Source organism: Styela clava, chromosome 1 (assembly GCF_964204865.1).
Source record: "Styela clava chromosome 1, kaStyClav1.hap1.2, whole genome shotgun sequence".
In the NCBI taxonomy this organism is placed as follows: domain Eukaryota; kingdom Metazoa; phylum Chordata; class Ascidiacea; order Stolidobranchia; family Styelidae; genus Styela; species Styela clava.
The window spans coordinates 28,529,533-28,543,532 of record NC_135250.1 but is presented as its reverse complement, the minus strand read 5'-3'; the positions used below and the strand labels follow the sequence as shown (position 1 = coordinate 28,543,532).

The following is a 14,000-nucleotide window of genomic DNA, read 5'->3' as shown; positions in this document are numbered from 1 at the left end:
AGCTGGTACTATAATATATATAAAACACATCACTTCTAAAATACTGATTTTATTACAATAATGAAGACTACAGTTAAAGTTGTTGTATATGTAAATAAAAAGAAAGTGTGTAATTCTAGAAAGTTGCTTTCGGCCCGTATGAAACATGGTCACGGGCCTAATGCCACAATAATCAAGCTTACAGTTTGTTTATATGTAAATAGAAAGAAAGTGTGATAATCTAGAAAGTCTGCGGGTCAGATGAAGCATAACCACGGGCCAAATTCGGCCCGTGCGGCGCAACTTGCCTAGGTCTGTGCTAGAAGAACCCAGCGTTATACTTAGATTACATGAATTATATATACGGTAGATACAGGGTGTCTCAAAATAAGTATACACTTTTAATTTTGAATTGGAATTAATTCGGCTCCTAATCAGCGAAAAATTTATGCAATTCATCATAAATTTATGGAAACTGGATCTGTATTTAATGCAAAAAGATCAGGAAGACCAAGAAGCGGACGCTCTGAGAAAAATATTCGCAGCCGAATTAATTACAAACTCTGTTAGTACAGGCGCTGAGTTTGCTTTACTGATTTATGTGCTTCATGCCAAATAGCAATTTTGCACCACAGTTCTTGGGTTAATCTCGTTGTCATTATGTGGGTTGATGAAAAATGCAAACAATATCTAAATCATCTAAATCTTACTACTTATCCATACTATGTTTTCTGAGGAAATGAACGCTCTATGGTGAGTACCTGAAAAGTAAATCAAAATTAATAGTGTATACTTACTTTTAAGACACCCTGTATATAAAAGAGCTAATACTGGCGAAAAAGATAAATTTTTAAAGCGTGGAAAGTTTAATTAATAACTGTGACAGTTGTAATATGTCTTTGATTGCATTTAAACAATATAGAAAGCAAGCTAAAACAGTCGGATTTTAAACCAAACATGTTGAACCCTTGGGCGGTACTAGCATACCTGTTGTACTAGATAACCTGGAACTAGGGTCAAAAACAACCACTCATCTAGACTTTTGAGCAGGTTTATGAGTGAGGGCGTCGAAATGCCATGTATGATAGCAAGATCAATCTCGGTGATTTATTGGTTTTGGTTTGTTGGCTTCGAAACTTTTCACTCACTTATTATTGATCTTGGCCAATAAATTATTTCCCACTTAAATGGTATACCAAATATAAAGCAATATAATACAGCCAAACTATGGCGCTTGTGCCTATTTTATGGGCTAGTTGCACTGAATACAATGAGAAATTATAATACGTAATACATGCAAACAAAATATATAAACAACTTCAAATCATGTAAAATACAAGAGATAAATAGATAATGATATATAATGAATGACTCTTTTCTAGTTTGCTAGATTTATCCGTAACCTGGATTGAATAATATGCAGTGTCATGTCTCAAATACGATCTAGTATCCATTCGCCACTTCGGCATAAAAGTTCTGTAACCGTACGCTGTGTTGGGAACCTGGAATAGAAGAAACAATCAGAAATAGACTAATATTTCAAGTAATATATTGGAGAAAAAAAAACGATGATTTGTAGTGATTTTGCAGTAAATGTAATACTCAATACATGCAGTGTAGTGGGTAATATGATAGCATAGCTTCGTTTATAGAATAACCCAAGGACGTTATATATTTTTAATATGTTGAATTTGTACAATCCAAAGTCGTTTCATTCGAGATATTTATTTGAAGTAAAAAAAAGGAAAGTTCTAAAAATTTCTCGTTTGAAATGACTCCCCTCAAAAAATTCGGTTGTTTGGGAATTACATCCCACATTTTTGGATATAATCATGCACAAACAGAAGTTCGAGTGTTATAAAAATTTATCCAATTTTGTAAACGTACTTAAGAAATTCGAGGGTTCTGTTTTTGGTTACTCTGTATCATCGAGTTATATTAATGTTTTAAAATGTTTACTTGTTCCAAATAAAATAATCTTGTTACGATAAACTCACGCCTAGTCCAGTTGGTTTTTCCCAGTAGGATGCACTGGATGGAACATCTTTGCTTGTTATGAAGTTATAATACCAATTCATTCGTGTTTGTGGGTTGGGATCTTGGTCGGTAATTTGAAGCCTAATGAATTGATTGTCAAAAGGCCATTCTAATTCATCGTCGTATTTTCCTCCAACAAGTTGAAAAAAAAATCCGATGTAATCCGGGTATCCTGCGTCAATGTCGCTCCGGACTCCATATGGATAGATCTACAAAAATAAAACTATATAATGATTATGTCTTTTAATAATTTTTTTTAAATCCAACACAATAGAAAGGAATCCAGGTGTCCCTCATAAGCAACAACTCCTAAAAAATCTTTTCCAATTGTATCTAAGTAATATCACATTTTAGAGAGGATGAACAACTTTTGAGGCGTTTTAAAGATCTCTCAGGACTGCGTACATATATCAGTCTCCACAATCTCGCAAAGCATGTGGATCCCTCTTTACATATTTGTTGTCCAACGTCGGTTTGCATTAATCAGTCTTATGGGGATAGTTGTGTTTAAAATATTTGGCTACCTTCAAGGTCAATGTATATCCAACTAATTCCCCCATTTATTTATATTTGGATATATAATTTTACTTTGCCCGCAATCTCGATATGCCTGGAACTATTGATGTTCAATATTATCATACCAAATATTGACCGTCACGACATTAGTCCCCAAGTAATTAAGACGTATTTTTGAGTTTTACCACATTAAGATTAAATAAAACGATTTATTTATTTGACATTATTAAATATTATGAAATTTGGGTACTCATGTAGTATGTAAACCAAGATGTCGGCCACCGAACGTTACATGTGTACCAGGTTAGGGCTAGATCATAATTCCAGGTACAAATACTATGGGACTCACTTGACAACTCCCCGAACTCGTAATAGAAATGAAATAAGTGAAATTGAAATAAAGTATGTCCCAATCTTAACCTGATACACATACTTCCTCCCGGTGTCCGCCACCTGGGTTCACATACTACGGAAGCGCCGAAATTTATTGTAGAAAATAAGAAAAAATTATATGAAAATAGGAAAAGGCTTCTTGTCTTAATTATATGATTTGAAGATTTTAATTTTTCGACCTTAAAACTTTCGGTCGCAATTCATTAGAGATGTTTTTACTCGGTCAACTTTACTTTTGCTACTATGAATAAAGTAATGGTGGTGAAGTATACCTAACATTTAATGTAGGCGTAATGAAACAACGCTATCGTACTATTTTACATTCTACGAAAAATTTAACATTATTATAACCCAAAATTAAACATTCTGTTTTAATTTGAAAATCATCTATTTTTTATTTAAAAACTTACAACAGCTCGAAACGCGTATCCTGGCGTTCCAGTATACATGACATCACTTAGGATTGCTTCACCGAATGCATAAGTTTTTACTTTCTCTTTATAGTCAGGTACAGTGAAGTATGCGGTGTCACATTCTCTGTCTTGAACACTTACGTCATCAATAGCAATGACGTCACTCGGATATTCTCCTGTTAAATTGATTGTAATTAGAAAACGGTATTTCATGGGGCGCTTTTTTACAATCATTTTGGTCTAAATTCTAGACTCTGTGCAAGAATATACTGATGCGTCAGAAGATATATTAGCACGGGAATCGTTTTAGGCTACTTGATATGACACCCCCATAACGAGGTGGTGTTCTTATAGATACGCGTTATTTTATACGTTTCGCATGCTCTATCGAGATGTAAACAATTGAGTAGGAAATGTCGCACCAGAAAGATTCATGACCTCCCTGCGTTGAATTGTGTGATTATTCAGCTCATGATTTGAAATGAGATATGTAAAAAAAAATACATGAAATCGTTCTGTAAAGTTATTTGTCAGGCAAATTTCTTAATTGATAATCGACTTTTCCAGCTGTATTGAAACTGGAGGAAAGATTCAGGACCTCCTTGCATAGAATTGTATGCTTATTCAACGCTAGATTTGAAATGAAAAATGTGAAAAAAAAAAATTACATGAAATCGTTCTGTAAAGTTATTTATCAGGCTAATTTCTTAACTGACAATTGACTTTTCCAGCTGTATTGAAACTGGAAGTAATTTGATCAATTCAAAAAATGATGGCTAGTTAGTTGACTATTGCCATTTCTCTTCTAAAAGATTGCATCCTGTCTTTGCGTTAAATTATACCTTTCAAGTTACGGATTTCGATAATTCTCTTCATCCGTGCCCACCATCTCAATCAAGCTTTTCTATCGACAATATCTAATCAGAACGTTACGATTTCTTTTTAACTGGTTGTCTACAGACTTTTTAGAGAGAGAAAACGTTAAATGATATGTCAACTTAATTCATATTAACAATTGACCTGCTTTTGCGTAAAACACGATCCTATAGCTACTCTGTGCAGAAATTGTCATTCTATGGACATTCCATCGATTACCGTATTGCCCTTGAAACGTCTGCAACGGTGATCCGTAAGAAGTGATATCTCCAGTTACCGGATCCAATGCAGCAATGTAAACACTGAAAAATGAATTTTTTCAATATAACATAAATCGTGCTTTTTGTTTGCCATACCTTACGCACATAAATAAGGTCCACAAGTGAGGCCAAGATAAACATAGGTCGATAACCGCTGTTTCAAACGAAAGAAAAAGTATTATTGTTTTCAAACCGTCCTGGATAAAAGATTTCGAACAACAGACTAACCAAAAAAAACTATTTAAAAGCATAAATATTAATTCTTTATCTGTATAAACTGAAACAAAATTTGGAACTCACGTCATAGAAGCCTGACTCGAAAGACCCACATTTATGTAATACCAAAATTCAAGACACTGATTTGCGACGGTGCTGGTGTACCGCATGGATTTGATTAATCCGGCTTGTCCTGAGATTTTGTTGCTTGAGTCGAAGTATAAAAAGCTTCCTGTCACAAAAAATCACATAAATTAGATTGTAATTTTAGCTTTTTCGTTGGTATTTGTTCAGTGCTGCAATGGGCCCCAGAATTTTGTACGCGCTAATCATAGAAGTGAGATATTGAATTTATCTATCATAAATTATAATCATGTACACAGTAAACTGCACAAGCCAGTGTTATTTTTGCATATGCAAGACTCAGTTAAAATGTTTAATTACGTTTTTATTTTATCCTTATATGTATAATCAGACGAGATATTCGCAACCCAATGTGCATTTGACCCATGCAATAGTTAAAGAAAGTTTATCCACCTTTTTCTTCTATGCCAAGTGTTGCATCAAATGTAGGCAAATACCAAGTCGAAGTTCCCGAAGTGTCCGATGTCGCCAAATCATGTTTCAACCACTTAACATCGCTTTGCAAACCGAATTGCGTAAAACCGCCAATGTTTTGTTCATCGAAGTTCACATGATTACTGACTCTTAAGGTGTCGCCTAAAAATAAATATATATGATACACGGTGTCGCTCAAATACCCGTCTCTATAGCTAATAAGAATACTCTTTCGGTAATATTATGGTGAAGTATAACGGGCGAATAAATACATGAGGTAATATATGATGTGGAGCGGTATTTACTGATATTGATGTACATCATGTAGCCCTTATCGTGTTCAAAATCAAAATATATTAATTGGGTGAAAAACGCTTTTACTTACTGCAGCCATACATTCTATTAATCTTTGTTATGTCACCCTCACTGAACGTGGCACGTTGACCTATGACATCTTCTAATTCAGGGTCTCGAGTTCGAATTGTCGGATTTCCATCAATTCTGTAAACGTGAATAGGATTTGTAATTATCTCAACGCGTGTTTAGTTCATAAATATTAACAGGTGGGGGGTACCCACACTTAGAATAGAATTATACAGATTTATGCTAAAAAAAGAGGATATTTATCAACTCTACGTGCGAATTTAGCAAATTTAACAGAAATACATTTCCGAGGGAAAACCATGGCAACAATTGAAAAGGATTTTCTCATATTTACAAATCAAGTGAAACTGTTAATTCGATGTGAATGATTTATTATATTACTAAGTTGGTTTAAAAAACGCTTCATCTCATTCAACGAAACAGCAACAGCTATTTTGTAAGAAGAAAAAAAAATTGCCTGTAAATCAATATTAAAAACAATGTGCCGTTTTGAGTAAAACAAGAACTTACTTGGGGCATGATCCTAATATATTAATCTCACAAACTAGAACTTGCCTGATTTTGAACAGGACATATTGACGAAAACAACAAAATTTTATCTTCTGACACATCCGAATCATCAGCTCGAAATCGACAAGGATTTAAATCTTATGAATAGTTTTGATATTATGTTGTTGATGTTATTTTTCGTGTTGTTAACTCATGATAAAATGACTTTCTCCTTCACTACTTGACGAATTGCGTTGAAATTTTCATTGATTGAATATTTTTGTTATTGATAGAAGGCTATTATTTTCGTTTGTTTCTAAATTACTTAAGAATTCTCTTATGACGTCTGATATTTCATTCAAAATTCCACTGAATTATTTCAGGGAAACAAGTTTTTGATTCTCAATACATTACGGCTGTTTCCGATTTGACTCGCCATGAAGCGAAGACGTAAATTACTTGATCCCGGTACGGTAGGTACGGTACAAAACGTACTTCGGAACATTCGAAACCGTAGGCCCTAACTGAGCAATGACTTGGCATACAATAGAAGCAGATATGCGTGGAGAAATAGTATTATCGCGGTTGTAAAACAGATTATAAAATAGAAATATATATATATAAATCAGGATATATGGAGTGAATAAAATCGAAATCATAGCGATTTATATCCATTTGTGAATATTAAACAATTAAAATGGTCTTGGCCATTAGCGAAGGATAAAAATTATTGTCAACAACAACAATAACAGCAAAAACAACATGTACTAATTTTATGTTTCTCATGTTTTGAACTTGATTTGTAGTTTTAACAAGCTTCCAAAATTTTCTTCCTGTTTTCTTTACTTATACATTGAATTTTATTGTACAACTCTCCTTTTTGTGATTTTGTTTGTGCCGTGGTTGGAATTTTAACTAGCTATCTTATTACTTACGACAATGCGGTTTTGCTGTAATGCATGGCGGAGTTGAAATCGTAGGGCACTCGTCTGTCATCTGTTTCATCCAACAGGTATTTATCAAAATTGTATTCATAACCTAGATTGGAACAAAAGTTGGTAGTCAATTTTACTTATTTATTTGCTTATCAAAAACTAATAAATCTCTATCAAATATTTTTCATTGAAAATAGATTTTGTGCAAAGTATCCTAAATTACTCTAACTTGTGGATATTATCATACACAGACGTTTTTTTGGGGGGAGATAATAAAAAAAATTATGAGTTTTATTTTAGGATTACCCTTTACGTAAGAAATTAGAAATATCGTTTTAAATGGTTGCTACGAATCACGCAACAATTTCTGTCTAATGCAAGTCTAGTGCAAACTTCTTGAGCTAGGCCCTCCTTATCCGACATGAGACCTACGGAATCATTCTCCGGTTTCGGTTCCTCTGGCGGCGATTCGAGGCTTTTTATAATAAATGTGGCGGATAAAATAACTTGTAGTAACGGTTTAAAAACAACAATAATTGTTTTTATCGAAAAGCTGAGAGCCACATGGGGAGAGTATCTTTTGAACGGAGCAAAACGTCCTGGATGTTTGATAATCAAATGCCTAATTGCTATCTTACAGGTTTATAATGTCAATATAAGTCACTGAGGTTCGGAGGGTTAACAGTTTTTAGAAAGATCTCCTTGTTGATGAATCAAATACAAAAAAGAATTCGTTATAATTCTTGTGAATCTCACAACTGCATATCTCCATACCTTCCTCAACATGGTCCCATACAATTTCAACATAATCGTCTCTATCTGCCCTCGATTGTTCGTGCCATATTCCTATTGCATGCATCATCTCATGCACAACCGTAGACATCATTTCACATCTTTGGCCAATGGAAATGTTCTGTGATCCCCCCTGCATTCCTACGTAAGACCAGCATCTAAAGAGAAAAAATCAATGGAATAGCTCATTTAAAAGGTACAGATAATGGATAAATCACAACTTGAATTTAAATTCTGAAGAAAGCAATAGTTTATGGTTTTAAACATGTATTATTTTTGTTTGCTTGTATTCATTTTTTTATTGTTATCTTTCATTGCTTGCCAGACTTACTATTAGTTTGATTGATATATGGATTATATAATTTCGGAAAAAATCGGTTCGGTTTTTTGTAACAAAATCAGTTGTACTGTAAACTCATACGAAAAATAATTTTTTAAATAAATTATCTTAATCGCGTGTAACTGGTGATGCGAAGGATATAGATGGGTCAAATGGTTATAAAAAAAAAAACGATTGAGATTTTCCAGTATGCTTTTCTTCTAGTGAATACGTTCGTGTATACTGTAAGGATAATGAGAAAGAGTGAATATAACTATTCCAAGTTATTCAAGAGTGTCGCTTCGCTCTAATATAAACGTGACATAAATATATTTCAAAATTTCTGCGGAACCTTATTACATTCATTGTCATATAACGATTTCCCTGAAATAAAATATAAAACTAAAAATTAAAAAATTCTAGGTGAACTATTGTGTCTGTAGGATTCGCATAATATGTAGAAAAATTATTTTCATTTCGAAACTTTTCAAATTGAAGTACTGTAAGTTATTGATAGACTGGTCCATTAATTGCGAATAGAGGCAAATTTAAATAATATTTTTTTCTTATAAAATCGATTCTTATATGTACTGTCAAGAACATGAAAATTAAATCAATGCAATCAAGTTTAAAATAAGATCGAATACTTGGTTACCCATTTTCTAACCCGACAAACACTTGTACACGGACAAAAGGTGGATTTGCCTTATGATGAGGTCGTCTAATCAGTTTTATATTTTTCTAAAAAGTTTGTATCTTATTACCCCGATAATGTTGTAAACTGTATGAAGTTTTCTTCATCTGTTCTTTCAGGAAATGACAAACATGTTCGCAGTTCATATTCCCTCCTCGCTTCGTCAATCGCTGCTTTTGCCTGTGAATTGGAAAACAAAACGATATCATTGGTAATACCTACCATGTACTTATGTATACTGTAAAAGATAAACAGTAGGAGTTTTTGATAATCTAAATAATTATTTTATGTAATTGTTACATTATTCTAACTCTTTATAATATACATGTGAAATTGAATAGTCACAGTATAGATATCCAATTTCTTTGTACTTCAATGGTTATTTTTTAATATAATCAAGTTTTTGTAACTTCCAACCAAGCAAAAGTTCTATTTTGTTTTCAGGCCTGGGTGGTTATACAAATAAGGACTTAAGCCTGATGCAAAACAAATACTTGCAAAACGAATATTCGTTATGTAATGCTAGCTATGTTTTTGTTTCTCTTGTTATTTGCGTGGATGTGGTTGCCATCAGGGTAAGGGGCAAGTTACAACAAGTAAAAACAAAACCCTCGTCTTGTGCGTGACAATTACTTTCTTATGCGGACATATAAATAAAAAGTGGTGATATAAAATGAATGTGTGACTATTTGACGTAATTGGTAGATTATTCCAACGAGTTGTACAATCGTAAAAATTGTTTTTGCAACAACTGCTGTATTATTGATGTTTTAGTCATGTTAGTGAAAATTAAAGGTTTTATGTTGCGCGTATCTGCATAGCTCAAACCTTTTTATACTGGATCCAGACAAAAAAAAGGAAACGACAAACTTCTTGGAGGAAACAAAATAAAGTGTTCGCAATATAATGCGATTGAGTTAATTTACTGTAATTTGTCAAATAAATGTACTGTGATTATTTTTTTGCTTTCTCTATTTTATTGTTTCAATATTATACATAGAACATAAAATATGTCCAGGGATTATAAAAGGTTAGGAATCACAATATGGCTTTCTAAGCTTATTACTCTGTATTTCAATGGTTTATTCCTTTTTTTTTTTAAATCAAAATTTTTTACCTTCCAAGTAAACAGAAGTCCTATTCTGCTTTTAGGACCTGGGTGGTTTTACAAACAAGGACTCCTTCCTGATGCAAAACAAATATTTGATAAACCAAATTTGTTATGAAATACCTAGTTATTTTTTCTCATCTCTTGTTAATTGAATGGATGGGTCTGGTTGCGTTCATAAGGGCCCAGTCATAACAGGTAAAAAGCGAAAACCTCGCCTTGTGCGTGACCGCTACTTCACTACGAGGACATATAAATAAAAATTGAAGACATATAATATATTTAAAATAAGCTATAAATACTAGTTAAAATAATTGGTACATTATTCCAACGATTTATATGATAAGTAAAAAAGAACTTTACAACAACTACTGCATCATCCTGATTTGGTCTAGCTAGTGGAAATCAAAAGTTTTATGGTATGTGTATCTGCACAGACCAACGCTTTTCAAACTATGCCCCCAGGAAAAATACCGAGTTTTGGGGGTCACAAACAAGAGTGTTCGCACTATAATATATAAGTTATTTAGTTTACTGTAATTATTTTACTGTGAATCAATTATTTTTTCCCTCTTTCGTAGCATTTTATTATTATACGTAGAACATCAAACCATGGATTATCGAAGTTTAGGAGTCACGTTTTAGATTTCCAAGCTTTTCATTGTGTAGGTCTATGGTTATTTTAATTTTTTTTTAATAGAATCAGGGTTTCGTAATTTCCAAATAAACATAAGTCCTATTCTGTTTTCAGGACCTGGGTGGTTATACAAACAAGGACTTACTTCCTGATGTAAAACAAATATTTGCAAAACAAATATTCCGTATGTGATGCTAGCTATGTTTTCGATCCTTTTGTTATTTGTGTGAATGTGGTTGCCATAAGGTTTCATTAGGGGCAAGTGAATAACAGGTATAATGCAAATACCTCGCCTTGTGCGTGCGTACTTTTTTTGATAAAATCAAGAATTCCTAACGACCAAGTAAACAGCAGTCTTATTCTGTTTTCAGGACCTGGGTGGTTATACAAACAAGGACTTACTCCTGATGTAAATCAAATATTTGCAAAACAAATATTCTTTATGTGATTCTAGCGATGTTTTCGTTACTATTTTTATTTGCGTGAATGTGGTTGCCATCAGGGTTCATAAAGGACACGTTAGTAACATGTAAAAAGCAAATATATCATCTTGTGCGTGACAACTATCATTCAGGCACCTTTCGGATGCTGAGTGCCAGTTTATGAATAATAAGCAACTTTGCGTGTCAAACATATTTATGAGATTGATTTGCATAGTAAATCACCTGATTTGAATAGTGAGCAAATGAAAGACAAATATATTTTATTGGATAACGTCTGACACAGTCAAAATACTCGCTTTTAATGAGATCCTAACCATGAAATCCGAAATTTATTGTCCAGGATTTCTTGAAAGATCTGATATTTAATTTAAGTATCCTAATAGAGGTCAACTATCAAGACTGCTTTCATAAGCCTAATTTCAGTTTTAGCAGAAATATTTGAAATAAAAAATATCAAACAGCAATAGACAGGCAAACATTTTATCAAAATCTATTCAAAAAGTTTTGGCCATACTTTCAGCCTTCATCTAGAATATACCTAACTCAACATAATATCAGTTCCTGTAGAAGCCTACAACAATTACGGTTGTCCGACGCGTATAAAAATTATCCTACGGGAGATTTCGACATCGGCATTTCTACCTTCGACCTCCCTTACACGACTTCATTTTTATATGGATTTTTTCCGACCTTTGACCCCTGAGAGTCTCTCTATAATTTATCATTATATTCCTGTATGGCCAAAACCTTTTGAATAGATTTTAATAAAATGTTTGCCTGTCTATTGCTGTTTGGTATTTTTTTTTAAATCGTTTTGCAAAACAGAAATTAGGCCTAGGAAATTAGTCTTCATAGTTGATTGCCTCTCTCACGATACTTAAATTAGATATCAGATCTTTCAAAGAATTCTGGATGACAAATTTCGGATTTTCCGCATTTTTTATTGGTTAGAACCTCAGTGAAAGCGAGTCTTTTGACTGTGTTAGACGTTATCCAAAAAAAATTATTTGTCTTCCATCCGCTCACTATTCAAATCAGGTGGTTTACTAGGCAAATCAAACACATAAATATGTTTGGCACGCAAAGTTGCTTATTATTTATAAACTGGCACTCATCATCCGAAATGTTGCCGACCCCTGTGCTAGAATATTTCATACAACATACCAATAAACTGATGGTGTCATCGTACATAACCGGTATTTTTTTCGGCCACAGATATTGTTCGTTTGTTGAACTCAATAGTGTATTACGTTGTTTTGACTGCATGATATCGCCTTCTTTCAAACTTAGATCTGAATAAAATTTAAAAAATGTTGTTTATAGAATAGTTTTTTTTTTATAAAGTTTGTCTGAATATTTGAATAAAAATATCGCCGATAGTTTTCATTTTGAAATGATGAACATAGCAGGTAACACACTCATTTGTCGACAAATAATAAATAAGACATTTTGTCGATAGTATTGATTCCTTTCACCCAAATTGTACTGTATTTCGGGATCATATAACTAAAAATCGTGTATTAGCGGCAGTGCCTCTGTCAATAAAAATTATAATAAAACATATGCTGCAGGAGTCAGTTTATTGTTTTAATTATATAAACACAAAATATTTTTACCTTTGTTCACATATGTAATTTCAGGTTGTTCATCGATATTAAAAACTGCTGAATCGATATTATTGCGGACTGTAATAAAAAAGGAACTATTTAAAAAAAACTTATTTAATCGATGAGAATATTGATAATTTTATGTAAAAGATCTATAATGAATTTTATTTGGTCAACAAATGATTTTCCTATTTTGTTTATTAAATTAAACAACTATGAATCTTACATGTCTTTCTCACACGAGCAATAGGTCCATTCTGGTCAAGGTCTTGCAATCCTCTTCTGAGATTTATGGGGATTCGCAGTGCCTTTGGAAAATAAAGACAAAATGACACGATTTTTAAATCTTGGGTCTTTAAAACTTTGATTTAAAAAATAATATTAATTTAAAAAAAAAAATAGTTAAGACGCCCAAAATATTGAAAACTTCAAAATTCAGTCTCGAAAATCTCTTGGACAATAATTATCGTGTTTACCCTCGCAGATACAGTAGAATCAAGCAGCAAATGTTATCTTTACCAATAAGAACATTATCAAAACATCGAACAAGATACGTGAGTAAACCAAGGGTCGAATTTAAAAAATGAACATGTTCTTTAAAACAACGAACAAGTTATTTGAGTAAACCAAGGGTCGAATTTTCAAAAATCAAACAAGATCAATTCTACTAACAAATTAACAATGACCAGACTACATCAACTAGATTACAGTTAGACTTGAAAAAAGAAAGTTTAAAAGTGTTTACTAATATTGTAGCGGTTCTTTAAAAATATTGTTTTGTTATTCCAAAATAAACTCAAAAATAGAAGTATCTCGGAACCCAACAATATTCGTTTACATTTGCAAGTTGTGGAAATTGTTTGATAAGGCCAACGACTAACTATGGCGTTTTGAAAAACAAAGTGACACAATAATTCACTATATTTACCCGGCAAGTAATAATTTTGATTGTTATCAAGTTTTGATAAAGTTAATTAAATTAAAATCAGATTACTCACCTGAGATATAGCCACCAATGAAACTATAAAGATTATTATTCTGATAAACATTTTATCAGAGATGGCGCGGATGTTTAGGAAACCTAAACTATTGTCAGAATATATATATATATAGTCTTTCTGTAACAGTAAATCAACAAAAATGTTAAAAGTCCTAATTAGAATGTCATGAGAATAAATAAGTTATGTTACTTTTTATTTTTGTTCCATGTTATCATATCTAATTATTCTTTTCTCTCTAACAAGTAACATATAATCAAATAATTATTTTTTAATTTCCCTACGATGCATTAATAGAAGTAATTGCGTTTTTGGCACACAATACTTCTTCCGCTAATTATAAACA

General features: G+C 32.5%; 1 protein-coding gene and 1 long non-coding RNA gene across 3 annotated transcripts; one reads left to right on the top strand and one right to left on the bottom strand.

The window, feature by feature from the left end:
• Positions 1 to 251: 251 nt before the first annotated feature.
• Positions 252 to 13,770, bottom strand: LOC120326559 (meprin A subunit alpha-like). Of its 2 annotated transcripts, XM_039392883.2 has the most exons (15): positions 13,655 to 13,770; positions 12,883 to 12,964; positions 12,666 to 12,734; positions 12,214 to 12,341; positions 8,932 to 9,041; positions 7,831 to 8,006; positions 7,057 to 7,159; positions 5,634 to 5,749; positions 5,228 to 5,410; positions 4,775 to 4,922; positions 4,359 to 4,516; positions 3,336 to 3,514; positions 1,977 to 2,225; positions 1,383 to 1,481; positions 252 to 740 (listed from the first exon to the last, which is right to left on the bottom strand). In XM_039392883.2, exons 1-15 carry the CDS (start codon positions 13,703 to 13,705, stop codon positions 702 to 704), a joined length of 1,890 nt encoding a protein of 629 aa, XP_039248817.2. In that variant the 5' UTR covers positions 13,706 to 13,770; the 3' UTR covers positions 252 to 701. The 2 variants fall into 2 exon arrangements, with proteins under 2 accessions (XP_039248817.2, XP_077969398.1); XM_078113272.1 differs by having other exon boundaries at positions 252 to 1,481.
• On the top strand, positions 7,910 to 9,683 carry LOC120326570 (uncharacterized). Its single transcript, XR_005567437.2, has 3 exons — positions 7,910 to 8,044; positions 8,981 to 9,072; positions 9,306 to 9,683. It is a non-coding gene; the product is annotated as an uncharacterized LOC120326570 (long non-coding RNA).
• Positions 13,771 to 14,000: the final 230 nt, after the last annotated feature.

What these genes read in the sequence shown, in the direction of transcription:
- LOC120326559 (XM_078113272.1), bottom strand. Translation starts at nt 13,705, where the DNA reads ATGTTTATCAGAATAATAATCTTTATAGTTTCATTGGTGGCTATATCT. An exon ending in TAATAGAATGTATGGCTGCA is followed by an intron (nt 5,411 to 5,633) that starts GTAAGTAAAAGC and finishes ATTTATTTTTAG; the next exon opens with GCGACACCTTAAGAGTCAGT. An exon ending in AAAAACCAACTGGACTAGGC is followed by an intron (nt 1,482 to 1,976) that starts GTGAGTTTATCG and finishes CTTCTATTCCAG; the next exon opens with GTTCCCAACACAGCGTACGG.